An 18,950-nucleotide genomic window follows, 5' to 3' on the forward strand; every position below is an offset into this window, starting at 1 on the left:
ACTTTTCTAAAAAATGTTTAAATATCATATAAACCATAAGAATATGTAAGATCTTTATGTTCAGATTAAACAACAATTAAAAACCTATGTATATACCATTAATTCTCAACAAAGTAGCAGACTTTTGTCATATGATAAGCCCCCTATTTCCTACCTTGTTACATCCCCAACTCCTTCTCAGAGCAACCAGTATACTGACAAATGTATTAATTGAGTCCCTGCTTTTCTTTGGAGTTCTATTATTTATATGCATAAAACTTCAGAAAAAAGCTCACACTTAGCATCGTAATGAAAGGCTAATATTTCCAGGAGAAAATAAACTGAATAGAGCTTTAGGTCACCATCTAGGTTTGGTTCCTTACAGTTTTAAGAGCTCCTGGTGGGGAAGTAAGAGAAGTCAGGTCATGAGTGATCCTAAAAAATTCAGTTCAGTTCAGTCACTCAGTCATGTCCAACTCTTTTGCAACCTCATGGACTGCAGCACACCAGGTTTCCCTGTCCATCACCAACTCCCAGAGCTTGCTAAAACTCATGTCCATGGACTCAGTGATGCCATCCAACCATCTCATCCTTTGTCATCCCCTTCTCCTCCTGCCTTCAATCTTTCCCAGCATCATGGTCTTTTCCAATGAGTCAGTTCTTTGCATCAGGTGGCCAAAGTATTGGAGCTTCAGCATCAGTCCTTCCAATGAATATTCAGGACTAATTTCCTTTAGGATTGACTGGTTTGATCTCCTTGCAGTTCAAGGGACTCTCAAGAGTCTTCTCCAATACTGCAGTTCAAAAGCATCAATTCTTTGGTGCTCAGCTTTCTTTACAGTCCAACTCTCACATCCATACATGACCACTGGAAAAGCCATAGCACTGACTATTACGGACCTCTGTCAACGAAGTAATGTCTCTGCTTTTTTAATATGCTGTCTAGGTTTGTCCTAGCTTTTCTTCCAAGGAGCAAGTGTCTTTTAATTTTCTTAGAAAAATGGGGCTCACCAGAATCAGGGCATCTAGTGGACAGAGGAGCCTGGTAGGCTACAGTCCATGGGGTCGCTAAGAGTCAGACACGACTGAGCGACTTCGCTTTGACTTTTCACATTCGTGCGCTGGAGAAGGAAATGGCAACCCACTGCAGTATTCTTGCTTGGAGAATCCCAGGGACAGAGGAGCCTGTTGGGCTGCCATCTATGGGGTCACACAGAGTCGGACATGACTGAAGCGACTTAGCAGCAGCAGCGGCAATGAAGTCCTCATGTGAGCCAGATGCTAGATGTCCAGCAGGAATATACTCAGACAAATGGGCTTCTGTAGCTGTGCACAGAGGAGAGAGCAGCAACTTCTCCACCCTGTGGTCATGACCAGTGAAGCATAGATAGATAAGCATCTGAGCCAGCTTCCCCTGGGCATTCTACTTCAGGTTAGGAACACAGCGGATGTCAGTGGGCATCCTGGCTCTGACAGACCTTGGTGTGTCTGACTCTTGAGTTCACAAGGCTTCAGTCTGACTTGGTCTTTTTTTTTTTTTTTTTAACTTCTGTTCTCTCTTTTTGGAAATCTTATTTTGAGAATGTTGGTGCTACTAGACTGATGCTCTAATATTCTTAGCTTTTCTCTCATATTTTCTGCTTCTTTACCTTTGTTCTACTTGCTGGGAGATTTCTTCAATTTTATCTTCCACACATTCTATTGACATTTTTCTTTTTTAAAGTTTTATTGACGTACAGTTGATTTAGAATGTTCTGTTAAATTTCTACTGTACAGCAGAGTGACTCAGTTATATATCCTTTTTCATATCCTTTTCCATTATGATTTTTCACAGGATATTGCATCTAGTTCCCTGTGCTATAATATTGGACTTCCCAGATGGCTCAGTGGTAAAAGAACCACCTGCCAGTGCAGGAGACGCAGAAGATGTGGGTTCAATCTCTGGGTCAGGAAGATCCTCTGGAGAAGGAAATAGCAGCCCATTCCAGTGTTCTTGCCTGGATAATTCCATGGACAGAGGAGCTTGGCGGCCTATGGTCCATAGGGTTGTGAAGAGTTGCACAGCACTGAGCACACACGCACGCTAGACATGAGGACCTTGTTGTTTATCAGTCCTGTATATAATAGTCTGCATCCGCTAATCCCAGACTCTCAGTCTTTTCTTCCCCAACCCCCTTCCCCTCGGCAACTACAAATCCATTCTCTATATCTGTGGGTTATTGGCATTTTTCTCTTCCTGCCATATTTTAAATCCTAGAACTCCTTTTGTTTACTGAATGCTACTCTTAAAAAGCATCTTGTTCTGTATGATTTTGATCCTTTGGTACTTGTGGAGATTTGCTTTGTGGGCTAAAATAGGCTCAATTTTTGTAAAGAATGTGATTTTCTAATTGTTGGGAGCAGAATTCTTCCAATAGGTAAGAAATGTCCAATTGTGTTACTCGTAATTTTCCATCCTTATTATTCTTTTTATCCACGTGGTCTCTTAGTTATTGAGTTCTAGTGAGAATTAATTCTCTTTAGTTGTGGATTTGTCTGTTTCTTCCTATAATTAATTGAGTTCTGTTTTATAAATATTGAGAATACTTGGTTATATGCCCTCAGATTTAGGATACTTTATCTTACTGGTAAAAATATTCTTTATTATTAAAAAAAATCCTCTTTATTATTACTTTTGACCTCAAAATCTATTTTGTCTAATAGTATTTCTCCTTATTTTCTTTAGATTATATATTGTTGTTGTTCAGTTGCTAAGTTGTGTCTGACTCTTTGAGACCCCATGAACTGCAACACACAAGGCTTCCCTGTCGTTCACTATCTCCCAGAGTGTGCTCAGACTCATGTCCATTGTGTCAGTGATGCCATCCAACCATCTCATTCTCTGTTGCCCGCTTCTCCTCCTGCACTCAATCTTTCCCAGCATCAGGATATTTTCCAATGAGTCAGCTCCTTGTATCTAGTGGCCAAAGTATTGGAGCTTCAGCTTTAGCATCAGTCTTACCAATGAATATTCAGGACTTATTTCCTTTAGGATTGACTGATTGGATCTCCTTGTAGTCCAAAGGACTCTCAAGAGTCTTCTCAAGCACCGCAGTTCAAAAGCATCAATTCTTTGGCACTCAGCCTTCTTTATGGTCCAACTCTCAGATCTGTACATGACTACTGGAAAAACCATAGCTTTGACTAGGCAGATCTTTGTCAGCAAAGTCATATCTCTGCTCTTTAATATGCTGTCTGGATTTGTCATAGTTTTGCTTCCAAGGAGCCAAACATCTTTTATTTCAAGGCTGCAGTCACTGTCTGCAGTGATTTTGGAGTCCAAGAAAATAAAATCTGTCACTGTTTCAACTTTTTTCCTATCTATGAAAACCACAATCACATAAAGATTATTTATATATATATGAATATATATATTTACTTTTACTTTCACTCTTCAATGTCTTTAAAGCTTTAGACTTTAAATATGTTCGTGTAGCATATGTGTGCTTTCTGTTTTTTTCAACTGAGAATCTATCCATTTCATTAGTGAGTTTAATTACTGATTTATTTTGTGGTATGTTTAGACTTATTTCTACCATCTTAGTTTATATTTTCTATTTACCATGAGTTTCCTTTGATAGTAGTATCTTATGTTATTACTGCCTCCTCCTTGAAGCTTCTCTCTCTTGCCTCATGGCACTCTACTTTCATGGTTCTTTGCTCTCTCCTTTTACCTATTGTCTTGCTCCTCTGTATCTCTTTCATCATCAACCCTAAACCTGGACATCACCATAGGCTTAGACCCTTGACACTTGTCTTTCTATTCAAAATGTGATCATCTTCTCACATGGCTTCAGTAGTTTTCTGGATGTCTCTTGGATTTGTCACTAGCTCCTAGGTCCTGGGTTTAAGAATGAAATTGGCACAGTGGGGTAAATCGTGTACTTTCATTTAAATATTTGGATTTATTTTACATTTGATCTAGAAAAGAGTCATTTAAGGAAAGATGGCTCTCATAATTAATTTACACATTAAATTCATACTTTCATGACTACCATCACAATGAAAATGCTCTTAAAAGAAAGAGCCAAAGAAATACGGCTTGCTGGTGGCCCGTCCCCTGTTTCCCTGTGCGTATGTAGAACAGGATCCCTGGCTTCTTTGGTCTCTGTCTCTAGGCCATGATCCAGGAAGCCAAATGACATGGTGTAGATTTCACAGCGCAGCACATTGCTTCTGTACCCTGTTGCTTTATAATGTGAATATATAATACCTGCAGAGCTTATAAGGCTTTTATGGAATCTCTGCAATGAGTTAGATTTTACTCTGAGTTTTACCTCACCAATCTGCAGATTTTTGTGTTTCCACTCAGGACTACCTATCACCTATTCTACACAGCCACCTACTGAAAATGTGGATGTCCTATATACTGTTTATAGGTGTGAACAGTGTTTATAGATGTGAAAATAAAGGCTTTCAAATAAGAACTTGCATGCATGCTAAGTTGCTTCAGTTGTGTCCAACTCTTTGCAACCCTATGGACTGTAGTCTGCCAACCTCCTCTATCCATGTGATTCTCAAGGCAATAATAATGGAGTGGGTTGCCATTTCCTACTCCAGGGGATCTTCCCAACCCAAAGATCGAACCCGCATCTTCTAACTGCAGGTGGGTTCTTTACCACTCAAGCCACCAGGGAAGCCCAAATAAGAACCTATTTAAACATTATGTTTATCAATTAAAAAAATGAAACATAGTTTGCATTAATTTCTTATATGTTTTATGAAAGAGAGGGCAAAGAGTTTCTCCAGGCTTGAACTAGTCTGGGGCTTTCTCCTATTTGCCTGAGGTCCCCTGTCTACCTTCTAGACTTCAGATAGTGAAGTGAAAGTGAACTCGCTCAGTCGTGTCCGACTCTTTGTGACCCCAAGGACTGTAGCCTACCAGGCTCCTCCCTCCATGGGATTCTCCAGGCAAGAGTACTAGAGTGGGTTGCCATTTCCTTCTCCAAGACTTCACATAAGCACTATGCAATTACAGATGCCTGAAAGGTAGGGAGGAAGTTAGCAGAGAGGGAGGGAGTTAGCAGAGCAGGGAGCAGAGAGTTAAAGACAGGAATGGGAGAGGAGTGTAAGCAGCGTCCATCTCAGTAGTAGTAGATTCTGAATAATGGTGTTAAAATTAAACTTTGTAGAATAGCTCCCAACTTTTTTCTCCCCTGCTTAAAACCTTTCACTAGTTTCCGCTTTCCTAATGAAAGTGAGGTAGTCCTCCTGCTTTAAGATGTCACATTATTATTCACCTATGTTGAGACCTATAGATCAGGATACTTGCCTTTAAGTTTGTCACTTACAGTTCTCAAGAGGAAGGGACATGCCTGTTTATTTTAGTCAGGCTTCCACCTAGAATATTGTTTGACCACATATCTGGCACTGTGGCTCAGCAAAGTTGATAGATAAAATTAACCATCACACCAGGCCTTGTAGGGCCATCCAGGGAAGCACCAGGACTGTCAGGAGTGAGGGTGGGAGGAAAAGGTGGGAAAGAGCTCTGTTGTGGTTTCTGCGGAAGGATCAGGCGACAGAGGGTAAGCAGGCCTAGGACAGGATGGTAGGAATGGTTTTGGCAGGCTTCGGTGTTGGGCTGTCCTCAGTTGTCTGGTGCCTGGTAAGGACAGGGGAATATGGGCCCAGTTTGCTAGAGACTGGGGGCGGGTGGATATGGCTCTCGGTTAGTTTGTATATGATAAATGTTGTCCTAGGCAAGTCATTTATTATGTCTGGTGGTTTAGTCGCAAAGGTGTCCAACTCTTGTGACCCCATGGACCGTAGCCTGCCATGCTCCTCTTTCCATGGGATTTCCTAGGCAAGAATACTGGAGTGGGTTGCCATTTCCTTCTCTGGGGGATCTTCCTGACTCAGATATTGAACCAGAGTCACTTGTGTCTCCTGCTTTGGGCAGGCGGATTCTTAGCCACCAGGGAAGCCCTTAATATGTCTAGAAACTGGTTAGTCTTGGGTGAGGTATATCCCAGGGTCAGCAAGGACCCAGATGTCAAACCATCAGAATAAAGGGGCATGCCTAGTGTACTAGCATTTAAGGGCTTCTGATTTTGGCCCTTTTCCAGCTTTCCCTCTGCTCCTAGCCAAGCCAAGCTGAACTATTTTCTATACCCTCAACTGGCTGCTCTACTACCTCCCCATCTCAGGTATATACTTTTTAAAAATTAGTTTATGCCAGATATTCTATGAATTGCCTGAGAATGCATAACAGATAAGAAGAATGTATTTCTCCACCTATCTTTCCCTGATCTTCTCAAAGACTCTATGCTCTATACTGTATTTCTCTACACAGTAATAGGATTCCATCTCTTCTTCCCTTCAAAAGGACTTTGTTACTTTTCCTATGTTCTTTAATATTTTCTGCTTAACATAAATATTCATGTACCTTTATTCTTATTTCTACTCCCAGGTTATGAAGCTTGTTGAGAACAGGTGTTTGATTTTATTTACATTTAGTCACATGTTTATTAGCAGTGTGTTCATAAATGGGTATTGCTTAAATCCATGCAAAAAGTAACTTTTAGTTATACTTTTTAGCTTAGGTAAATATTACAGATGACAGTTATGCCTTTCAGGTATAGATCCCTTTCCTCCAGTAACAAATAAAGCCTAACAAATATTAGCTTTGTGGGGAAATTGCACATTTCCTTTGTTTGAGTTAATTTAAGTAATATTTTTAAAATTTAAAATACTTTAAAAATTTCTTCTAGCCAGTGCATTACCTTGGTATTTTTACTGTTAGTTTTTCTCATCAGTAGACTAAGATTTGAGAATGAAAAAGGAAAAATATCAGCATGATTTTAATATATGGTAATTCAACATATTTCATGGTAGGCTTGATTTATTTTAGGCAACATTTTCCTTTAAACAATGCTTTTGCTTAAAATTAGCACTGCAGTTTGGTGACTACATAACTAAAAAGAACTTAAAAACAGTATACAAAAAGTCAATTCAACAATCAAAATATCTTTGCAGCTGGCATTGGAGAACAACACCCTAGAAGAAAGGAAGAACCAGAAATGCTTCTAGGAGTCAGGGCAGACTATTACTAAGAGGGTCCGATTTGGGGGCCTTCTCACCAAAATCAAAATCCAGCTGGATAATTTCTGGTCTTAACAGACTTAATGAATTCATTCTGTTGTGGGAGACGAGGAAGTAAAGAATCCAGTGTCAGTTCAGCATCCTCAAAATCTGGAGCTCAGATTCCTCCAGAAGTCCAGAAGGACCAAGGTGTTTGGGGGTAGGTCAGGAATTTGCATGAGATATAGGTCATACAGTAGTAAGAAAAACAGGCAGGGGTAAAGGGCAAGGAAGATGCATAGTAAAAGCAAAGGAGGGAGAAGGAGAGAACAAGTTAAAGCCAATGAGAAAGAGGAGGGAAAGAGCAGAACTAAATGAGGAAAGTGAAGACACCAGCGGCTTCCTGAAACATTAAGATGTGAGCACTGCAGCACTCTTCCTCTGGCTCAAGTCAGAATTTCCTCTCCTAAAGACTTGAATAGGGCTTCCCTGGTGGCTCAGTGGTAAAGAATTTGCCTGCCAGTTCAGGAGACATGGGTTCAATCCCTGGGTTGGGAAGATCCCCTGGAGAAAGAAATGGCAATCCACTCCAGTATTCTCGCCTGGGACATCCCATGGACAGAGGAGCCAAGTGGGCTGCAGTCCATGGGGTCGCAGAGTTGGCCTTGACTTAGTGACTGCACAACAAGACCTGAATCAAGAGTCAACATGAAGACTGTCTGCCACGCTATGGCCAGGCTTTTTACCAATATCAAGGCTTAGTCAACAAAGGTGATGTCTTGTTTAACAGGACACCATGAATCACTTTTCATGCTTTAGTACCTAATGAGTTCCTGTAAATGTAGAAAGCTTCTGATTTTGGGTGGGGTCAGCCTGCTTTTGTCTCAGCAAAGGTCAGAATGTGGAATCTCTAATTGTTCCATGGCTGTGTCCACTCAGATCAATGTATTAGGTGTCAGTGGGCTTCCCTAGTAGTTCAGCTGGTAAAGAATCTGCCTGCAATGCAGGAGACCCCAGTTTGGCTCCTGGTTAGGGAAGATCCCCTGGAGAAGGGATAGGCTACCCACTCCAGCATTCTTGGGCTTCCCAGTGGCTCAGATGGTAAAGAATCCACCTGCAGTGTGGAAGACCTGGGTTTGATCCCTGGTTTGGGCAGATGCCCTGGGGGAGGGCATGGCGATCCCTCCAGTATACTTGCCTGGAGAATCCCCATGGATAGAGGATCCTGGTGGGCTACAGTCGCAAAGTGTCAGACATGACTGAGCAACTCAGCACAGCACAGCACAGCTGTCAGCACTGACAAGACACAGGGGGTGGGGCATAAAGATCGGCAAGATACTGTCCTATCTACTGAGAGAGAGGAATACAAGGAAACAGGTCAAAGCCATGTGACTCATACAGTTATATAGGCCTTGAGATTAAAAGCATGTTGGTCATGTGTGGACCATTACGATTAGTTCAGTTGCTGTACCTTTAGATGTAACACAAGAAATTGCAATAGTTGAAAGATAGTAGGAGTTAGATAAGCCTTTTTTCTTTCTTTCTTTTTTTTTTTTTTTACTGTCTGAGGAATGCTGAACCTTATCCCATGGATATTGGGGATCATTGGAAGACTTTAAGCAGGCGAGTCACATGATCTGTTTAGTGACAGTAGATCACTCTGATATCCAGGAGGAGGGAGAATTTGAAGGACAATTGTATAGACATGTGGGGGTCAATTAGTAAGGTAATCATGCATCCAGATTTCCTAGGACAGCTCAAATTTATGCTCTTTTTTTTCTAGCATTCTAACTGCAAGTTAACTACAGTGATCCAGGTATGATATGATGTTCAGAGTTCATCAGGGCTTGTCTTATAGATAGAGAGGAGGGGCTGCCCAACACATCAACAAGAACAGGAACTTTGACACTTATTCAATCTTTAAAATCCACCTATTACGTAGACCTGGGCAGGGATAAAGAGATGCCAGTGAAAATTTAATATATCCACTGAATGCTAAGTATTACAAATACATAGTAGCTGACTGGTTCACTACTCAATAGGCTTGCTGTTTTGTCAGTTCAGATTATACTTGCTTGAGAAATCTGAAAAGAAATGAGAAGGAAAGTCATAAGCAACTGGTCAAGGAAGTAAGAGAGATAATCCTTAGTTGTACAGAGGCTTGAGACTTGCTCCTGTTCTTGAAACACAACTGAATTTTCATGGAAGGTTCTGATACTTGCTTGAGGACAGCAGAAAGGGCCATGAAAGCTTGTTAAAGTTTCATCAGTCTGGGTTCATTATAACCTTGGAAGACTGTAAGTTTAGAGGCAATTTAGTCAACTGCAGGAAACAATCCTTCATTTCTTAGTGGATGTATTTAATGAGCTGTCACTTAGGCCTCCTATTAGAACCCAGAAGGTGTAACTTGGTAGCAATGATTGGGGAATATTTTAAAAAGGAATGAAGCAACCAGACCCAAGAGAAAAGAGATGTTGCTATCAGAAATACACTTTAGCAGAAAAAATATGAATATGAGTAAATGAAAACGGTGAAGAGCTGTCCTTGATTTTATTTTTAAACATTCTTCCATCCAGGTTTTCTTTTTGCACTGACGAGGCGGGCTCTTCCTCCACTCTAATCCCACTATTATCTTGTATTTATGTAGTGCTTATCTCCCAGAAGCTCTCAGGGCTACCTCTGAATCCATGCCACTTCAGAAAGTATTGCTTAACGAAGTGGGATGTTCTTATTTAATCCTCCACATCATTAAATGCTCTAGTGGGAGCTTGGAGCTGGATTTGCCTTAGGCTGGTGATTGTGGGTTGGGCTGCACACGTGCGTGTCACAGCTCCATAGTCGCTCAGGCAAGAGGAAATATGGGATGACTTTGCAACTAGGAGCTGGGCCTGCCATCATACCTATGCTTTCCACTGTGATGCAGAGTGAAGTTTCTAGTCTGCAGAGAATTATCCAGTTTGCTGATTTGCTGTCATGGCTCCTGAAGTCCCTGAAATAGTTCTCTGGATTATCTCTCTATTTGGGAGCTCTGTCCACAGGCAAGACAGTGTGCTCAAATTTTAAATCTCAGAGTGTCATTTGCAGAATTTCATCAAATTTACCTCCTCTGGTTTTTTCTTCAAAGAAATAAAAGTGAATGAAAAAAAAAGAAAGAATCCTCCAAGGTAGAAGGAAATGGATTTAGAGATAGAAGTATTTTAGTAGTTCCTTCAGAATTTTTTTTTTTTGAACTTTGTCATTCTCAGTAAAATGCATGTTTCCAAGGCGTCTGTAAGTCAATGAAATCAAACTCAGATCATTGCCTTGGATTCACTGAAAGCTGGTCTCTTCACATTTTTCATTTAGCTGAAAATTGACTTTTAGAAAAGTGAAGTAGATTAAAAGTAATGCCTTGTATCTGTATAGTTCTAGCAGCCTACAATATTCTTACTGGGACCTCTTGAAGTCTTTCAAGGAGCCATTCTGTTTCGCTACCTCTTCTTTCTCTTCCTTTTCCTACTTCCCTTTCCCTGTCTTCCTCTTAGAGGTTAGGCAAACAGTGTGCTTATTCACTACTATGAAAAAAAATACTTCAGAATATAAACCAGGAGGCAAGACTTTGGATATTTAATCTCACATTTGAGTTTGTTGTTTATTTTATACATAATTTAAATTGGTCAGTGCCATAGAATATCAAATAGGCTTATGAGGTGATATTTTTTGGTTGGGTATATTGTTTGCTATTTAAGGCTAATATTGATAGTGTTTGTTTTTCATTGAACTGAATGCCTCCTATTAAACTGGATAATCCCAAATATCTGACATATATTATTCCTGATCCTCAGGGTGACTGCAGGAAGAATCAAATGTATGCCTATCCCTCTCACATAGAATAAACTTAGGGAAGGATGTCTTGTCAGTGCACAAGCATAAAGATATAACACTCAATTACAAAAACAATTGCTAAGTCACAGTTAACATCCATTTGGATTAGAAGAAAATTATGTCACCAATATTTATTTATTTAATTTGATTTAAATTTTTATTTGGGAACCAGATAAAAGAACCAAGAGTAGTTTTCCTCTTCACGTCATTGATGTTTTTGTTACATGAAAAAAAGACACGTACATGAGCTAAAAGGTGACAAACTTTGTCTAGATCCCCAGAATTTACATTAAAAACACAAAGCCAAAATGTATATATGTTATAATTGTTAAGGGTATTTATTTTGTAATGGAGTTGACTTTTTGTGCACTGTATATGTTGACATATTATAAAGGTTTTTTTTTGCTAGGTTCATAAAAATAGCCTTTTGTATTCTTTGTATTACAATGTCATCACATTCTGATTAGAAGGAGATTAGTTAATAAGTTCCCCCTTTTGTTTATTCTAGGATTCAAGAAGGATTCATAAAACACCACTGCACAGTAATGCAGCTATTACAATGATTTATTTGGGGAAAAATGTGCACCTAGCTTATGATCACCCAGATTTCCGGGATGAAATAAAAGTTTATCAACAGCACTGTGGTGGAGAAAACCTGTGTGTCTACACAGGCAAGCTACTTGAAAAAGGTACACATAAAATGTGAATTTTTTAATTGCTTGCAGTTTGCAGTTGATGCTATAGATAAGCTATTGTTGATATAATATCAAAATGACTTCAATCACTCTATGAAATTATGCATATCCAGGGACTTATAAACCAGCTGCCTAAAAGTAAATCCAGATTTACTGCTCCATGATTGAAACTGAAGCAGCAATTACTCTTGCAGATTGTGGAAGAAAGAATTTGGAGAGATTTAACCCAGTAACAGATTAATCTTGAGATATAGATATACGATCATTAAAATGTTGCACGAATAACTGTCCCCCAAATTACAAGTTAACTATTTGGCTTGCCATCATGAATTATACCATACATTATTCTAAGAGAAAAATATTAGATTGGCAATTTGTTCTTTAGAAGTATGCTGAGATAAAATCACAAATCCAGTAACATTCAGGGTGGACCACACCTAAATAATGCAGTACAAAATTTGGCTAAATGCTTTTATTACATTTTCATTTCCCTTTGATTATAAATCCATGTTTGTTAGCATAAGATAATTTTTATATCCAATATCAGTTCAGTTCAGTTCAGTCACTCAGTCGTGTCTGACTCTTTGAGACCCCATGAATTGCAGCACACCAGGCTTCCCTGTCCATCACCAACTCCCGGAGATCACTCAGACTCACGTCCATCGAGTCGGTGATGCCATCCAGCCATCTCATCCTCTGTCGTCCCCTTCTCCTCCTGCCCCCAATCCCTCCCAGCATCAGAGTCTTTTCAGATGAGTCAATTCTTCACATGAGGTGGCCAAAGTACTGGCGTTTCAGCTTTAGCATCATTCCTTCCAAAGAAATCCCAGGGCTGATCTTCAGAATGGACTGGTTGGATCTCCTTGCAGTCCAAGGGACCCTCAAGAGTCTTCTCCAACACCACAGTTCAAAAGCATAAATTCTTCAGTGCTCAGCTTTCTTCACAGTCCAACTCTCACATCCATACATGACCATTGGAAAAACCAGAGCCTTGACTAGACAGACCTTTGTTGACAAAGTAATGTCTCTGCTTTTTTTTTGATGATCATATAATAACTCAATTTTTATTTCTTTCTTTATTTTTTAATATAAATTAATTTATTTTAATTGGAGGTTAATTACTTTACAATATTGTATTGGTTTTGCCATGGTCATAACCTTCCTTCCAAGGAGTAAGCATCTTTTAATTTCATGGCTGCATAGGATTTTACATATTGTACCAAAGTGTTTTTGGTCAGTAGTTAGTTCTGTGGAACTGCAATTAAAAGGAAGTGTTGTTATAGGATTGTATTTGTTATTTCCTTGCTTAAGAAACTCTTTAGAAAATGATAGAGTTTTTACTGATTAAAAGAAATATTTATATTTGGGTAATCTAGATATAGACTTAGAGATTGAAGGGAGGAGTTGGGAGCAAGCATGGTGTTGTTACTTTTGACTTTTCTGATTTCTCTCATCATCAAAAACAGTGACTATTAACTTAAAAAAGTTCTAGCACTTAAAAAGAACTATACGTATTTAGGGATAAAATACTGAAAAGTTTCCAACATAAGAAAGGATAAACAATTGAATGCTGGTTTTAACTTAGAGTAAAATATTATATATTATAAATAATTATATACATATCAAATTATATAATGAACTATATATAGTTTTATAATGAAAAACATTTTTCTTTATAAAAGTATAAAAAATTTCTTTAAAAAAATAATGCTAGAAATTATTTTCCCCATTTTATGTATTTGCCTGAAATAGAATTTATTATGTCATAGCATTTGAGAATTCATTCCTTTTATTGTGTAGATGAGAAAAATGAGAGGCATCAGAGGTACAGACCTCCCCAAGGTCACTCTCCCAGTTCTGACCAGGGTTAAGAGCTGATTCCACCCCTTTCTGCCTCTAGGTTCAGGACCCTTGTTTAGTTTAAATACTATCTGGCCCCAGTTAGCTATTCTCAGTAGCAAAGGGTTTCAAATATTTTCATAATATGAGGGCTATGAAACCCGTAATGATAAATGATTGCACTTATTTTTTGAAAGTGTCATTTTCAACTATTAATTTAGAATTTCTAAAATTAGCTATAGCCTCAAATTGGAATTAACATAATGAAACTTTCCCTGGGTCTTGGATCACACTTTATTCAACAGAATTCATATATAATGGCTTTTTGACTGTTAGAAAATGTACATACAATTGAAAAAAGAACAAGACAGCTGAAGGATTTTCTGGGAGATGATATACACTGTGTGATAAGATTACAAAAGGTTACTGGAGAGTGTTACTCAGCTAAGTGTTATTTTGCATGCATATTGATCCTAGGACTGACTTTATGTTATGTCATTGGACAATCTTAAATAATAGGATGGAATGGGGACTTAAATAATTGAATCCTGTCCATACAATAATTTTATCTCAGCTTGCCCTTGATTGCTAAGAAAGTAATTGTTCAAAACTGAAAAAGTTGGGTGGCTTCAAGTTGACTTATAGTTCAGCAATCTTAGCAATTTAGCTGGACTGAAAAGAATCTGCCCTTTTACAAATCAAAGCTGTGTGATTCAGTGAAATGTGAATAGGTTTTTAGAAGATTTCTGCTTTAAGAAAAAGGGCCTTTAGCATTATGCTTGGAGCAGTAAACTCATTAAAAATGTGGCATTTGTTAATTTGTCTTGCTTTTGGATGAGCATAACAATACAATTATTTAGGAACATAGCAAGTGCATCTATTATCATAGTGATTCATGATGTCTTGCAGTTTGATTTTAGACATCAGGCCATAGATTGATTGTGTATTATGTACACCTGTGAAGTCACAGAATATTTTTGCTACTTGTAAAGAGTTCTGTTCTTCACAGCAGTTTTATTTACCATTCATCCTTCAAATAAGGCAGACTCTGGCCTCCTGGGTTCATGTGGATATGAAGAACAAAGTAACTTTTTTCTGGCTCTCTTATAATCCCCTTTCTGCCCCATCTTCTTGTGTTTCCATAACCTGATCATGTTGTAACTATTTGTGCATCCCTCACTATTTCTTCACAAACACGGGAGCTGTTTCACTGGTCCCCCTGCCTCCTCCTCCCATCCCCACCACACACTGTTATCTGATCTTTTCCTGTGCTATTTTCTTTGTAACAGGACAAAGAATTTTAAATTCAAAATTGTATTTTAAATTCAGATCTTACCCATCTTTTAAGATTCAGATTAAGGTTGTGAAGTTTCCTCAGCTGACTTCTATTCTATTTTATCCCTCTCTCTTCATTGGTCATGGTTCTTAGTCTGTACCTAAAACCAAAGTATCTTATTGTACCTTGACTTATGTTAACTGTTTTTTTTTTTTAACTTGTTATTATATATTGATTAAAAAAAAATTTAAAAATAGGTGTAGCTTGCATTCCATAAAGTTCATCCACTGTTAAGTGGACAATTCACAGATATTTAGGAATTTTATAGGGCTGTGCAGTCATTATCACTGTTTTCCTTTGTGCCCACACTTTGACAATGAATCCTCACTCTCATAGGCAGCCCCAGGGCAGCACTGATTTGCTTTCAGGTTCTACAGGTCTGCCTTCTCTGGACCTCTTGTAAATGAAATCATACAATAGGTAGGATTTTGTATCTTGCTTCTTTCAGTTAGCATATGGGGTTTTTAAACTTATTGTATATAATTTTAAAAAATTTAAAAATTTTATTTTTTGTTGTTGTTTAGCTACTAAGTTGTGTCTGACTCTTTGCAACGCTATAGACTGTAGCCCACCAGGCTCCTCTGTCCATGGGATTTCCCAGCAAGAATACTGCAGTGGGTTGCCATTTCCTTCTCCAGGGGATCTTCCTGACTCAGGGATCAAACCTGTGTCTCCTTGATTGGCTGGTGGATTCTTTACCATTGAGACACTTGGGAAGCTGGAGGATAATTGCTTTACAATATTGTGTTGGTTTCTGCCATACATCAACATCAATCAGCCATAGGCATAGTATTTTTGAGAGTCATCCATTGTAGCATTTATCAATAGTTGCTCTCTTCTCATAGCACTGAATATATTCTATTTTGTGGATCTACCACATTTTATTCATTTACCCAATTGGTGGACATTTGTATTGTTTCCCTGGTGGGATTCCCTGATGGCTCAGAGAGTAAAGAGTCTGCCTGCAATGCATGAGACCTGGGTTCGATCCCTGGGTTTTTGCCTGGAAAATACCATGGACAGGCTACAGTCCATGGGGTCAGAAAGAGTTGGACATGACTGAGCGACTTCACTTCACTTGCACTTTTCCCAGTTTGGGACTATTATAAATCATGCTGTAATGAGTATACAAAGACAAGATTTCTGTGTAAACATCAGTTGCCATTTCTCTCGAGCCACGTCCTAGGAGTGGGTTTGATGGCCTTCACTTCCTGAGAATGGGTCACACCCTTTCCAGTTTCTTTTTATCTTTGAGGTTTTTCTGTTGTTGTTGAAAACTCGACATTTTAGATCATGTATTACAGCAGCTGTGGATTCTGAATTCCACTTTCCCTCTGGAAAGTTATTCTTGGTTTTGTTGTTGTTTAGCAGCTTATCTAGAACAAATCTGAAGTTCATGCCCTCTTTCCTTGGTATATAGCCATTAATGTCTCTGCTCTGATTATTTTTAATTTTGTTTATATTTTTAAGGCTAATCTGTTAGGCTTGTCTCTGTATTTTCATAGTTTAGTGATCATCCAATGATTTGTCAGAGTAAACACTTTGAGCCAGTATACCCTCTGTCTTCGGCCAATGAATCCCTTTGTAGGTTTATTCGTTCCCTGGGGCTGACATAGAAAGTGCTCCTAAATTTGATGGCTTAAAACAATAGAAATTTATCATGGTTCTGGAGGCCAGAAGTCTAAAATTAAGGTCTTAGCAGGGCCATGCTCCCTCTAAAAGCTGAAGGGGAGAATCTTTCCTTGCCTCTTCCAACATCTGGTGATCCTTAGCAAAATCCTTGGTGTTTCATGGCATGTAGCTCCATCACTTCAACCTGTGCTTCTATCCTCACATGTCATGTGTGTGTGTGTGTGTGTGTGTGTGTGTGTGTGTGTCCTTTCCTCTTCTTATAAGGACATCAGTCATTGGATTTAGGAGAAAACAAATTCTGGATAATCTCATCTTGAGCCTTCCCTGATTATATCTACAAAGACCCTATCTCAGAATAAAGTCACATTCTGAACTTCTGAGTATTCATGAATTTTTGGAGGGCAATATTCAATCCACTATAGTGGGTTCAGGAGTACATTCAAAGTTCAGACAGTTTTCAGGTCTGTTTCAACTTTTATTTTCCACCAGGCTCTCATATTTCCTTTGTACACAGGTGTAAGCTCCCAGTAGGACAGGGATGTGTGAATAGGTTGGGCCTACTTCAATCCATGCTGCTTCCAGTTAGCTGGGGATGTGTGGAAGCTTATTGAATGTGTCTGTGACTACCTTATTGCCTGTGTCTCCTTGTTAAATTTCTGGCTAGTCTGCTGAGCTGTTGCTTGCTCTAATTAGAACTACAATCTCATGGTTAGAAGAACCTCTGACCTTCCCTGTTAATTTGCTTCTGAGATTGTAGATTATTACTCATAATGCCACTGACCAAAGTTTTTTAGTTTTTTTTTTTTTTCCCCAAATCAAGTCATCCTCCACTGACAGTGAAACTGCAGTTTACTTATGGCATGTTCTTCCCTGCTAGAGGGCTTCCAGGTAGTTCTAATGGTAAAGAATCTACCTGCCAATGGAGGAGACACAAGAGATGTGGGTTTGATCCCTGGGTTGGGAAAATCCCCTGGAGGAGGAAATGACATCCCACTCTGGTATTCTTGCCTGGAGAATTGGGTTTTGGAATGTCTAGGGTGAGGCTTCTTCAAAGAGCATTATGGAGACATGGAATGATTAAAACCTGTTAATTACAAGCAGTGGTTCTTAATTTATTGGTGAGACTTTTAGGTGGGTAGGGGACCAAGAAGGGATCTCAAATCTAGGCAGAACTGAGAATGGACTAAAGACAGAATGATTCTGCCTCATCCATATATGTATCAGGATGTTTTGAGTCACCGCTTTATTTAAAAACACTACTGAATTAAAAGATAGTCATATAGAAGCATTACTGAGCTCATAGTCACCTCTCATTATGTGCTTTATTGGTAGATAGCATAGCAACATAGAGATGTGGAGTCCAGAGAGATGTTTGGATTCAAACACTGACTCTCCCACTTACTGTGTGATCTTGGCTAAATTACTGAATCCATCTAAACTTAAATTTCTGCATTATAGAAACTAATGATGGTAGTATCTACACTTCATATGGTTGTCTAGAAATAATACATCCAAAGTAATCAAGCGTAATGTCTGGCCATATTAAGTGTTCATATAATTTTAGGTTTTATTATTTTATTATAAGTCAAAGAGTTTTATAATACCTTGGAGTATTTGTTATACTATGTATATGTAATAGAATGTGTTTTTGTGATTAAAAATTGTCCTCAAGTAAAAAAAAAAAAGGAGATCTAGAAAATAATATTGTACTTATCTACCAGAAAAATGTGATTTAGAACACATTAGTTCAAGGTCATTTGCTTTCACTAATGTATTTCCTTTTTAAATTCCAGAGACCTTTCAGTTTATTTCCAAAAGGCACCAAGGTTTCCCCTTCAGCCTCACCTTTTTCCTGAATGGGATACAAGTGAACAGGTTAAGCTCCTGCTGTGAATATAAGCATCGAAAAGGTTCCAGACTTGGAGGCAAACGAGGCTACTTCGGGTTTGTGTGTGTCGAGAGATCATCTCCTTGTTACAAGTATGGAAACAAATGTCCTTTGGTAGAGGGCAAGTTTTGCTACATGCTCCTTTGTATGCTTTTACTGATGTATTTCTCAGCACTTTGTTAAGAATCATATTAATGTAGATGAGCCTAAAATATCTAGGGTTAAGGTTGTTTATCACAATCCTGTGTGTTGTATTTAAAATTATAAGATGAAAAGTAGATTTTCAGTTGTATTATATAGTGGGGATAAAAGCTGGTGGTGTTTCAAGTTCTATTTCTTTTCTAACTCTTCCTTTCCTCGTGATGCTTAAGTTCTGTTTCTAAAAGGAAAGAGGGAGGTTTTTTCCCACCTCATTCCTTGTAGTAATTGATTTTGGGTTGAGCTCCAGAGCAAGTGTCAAGCATCCAGCTTATACAATTGGATATTATAGGTTATGTATATTAGAGTTATGCCTGCATTATTATGTAGCCCAATGATCACTTTCATGCCACTAGTTTCAGTCTCAGGTGTAAAAAAATACATGTAAACAGGTCAGTTCTGACTAGTATTTATCAGTCTTCATATTGGACATTCTATTTGAGATCAGTACATTTTCTTG

The 18,950-nt window shown here is 38.6% G+C and overlaps 1 protein-coding gene across 1 annotated transcript in view; it reads left to right on the forward strand.

Moving 5' to 3' along the window:
- LOC120861095 (glutamate-rich protein 3-like) overlaps positions 1-18,950 on the forward strand; it is a 125,303-nt gene that overhangs the window by 57,032 nt on the left and 49,321 nt on the right. The window contains exons 8-9 of the mRNA XM_040236757.1: positions 11,411-11,591; positions 18,198-18,384. Of these exons, the coding sequence (XP_040092691.1) occupies positions 11,411-11,591; positions 18,198-18,384 (368 nt within the window). The remainder of the gene's footprint in view (positions 1-11,410; positions 11,592-18,197; positions 18,385-18,950) is intronic.

This window comes from Oryx dammah, unplaced genomic scaffold (assembly GCF_014754425.2).
Source record: "Oryx dammah isolate SB20612 unplaced genomic scaffold, SCBI_Odam_1.1 HiC_scaffold_11227, whole genome shotgun sequence".
In the NCBI taxonomy this organism is placed as follows: domain Eukaryota; kingdom Metazoa; phylum Chordata; class Mammalia; order Artiodactyla; family Bovidae; genus Oryx; species Oryx dammah.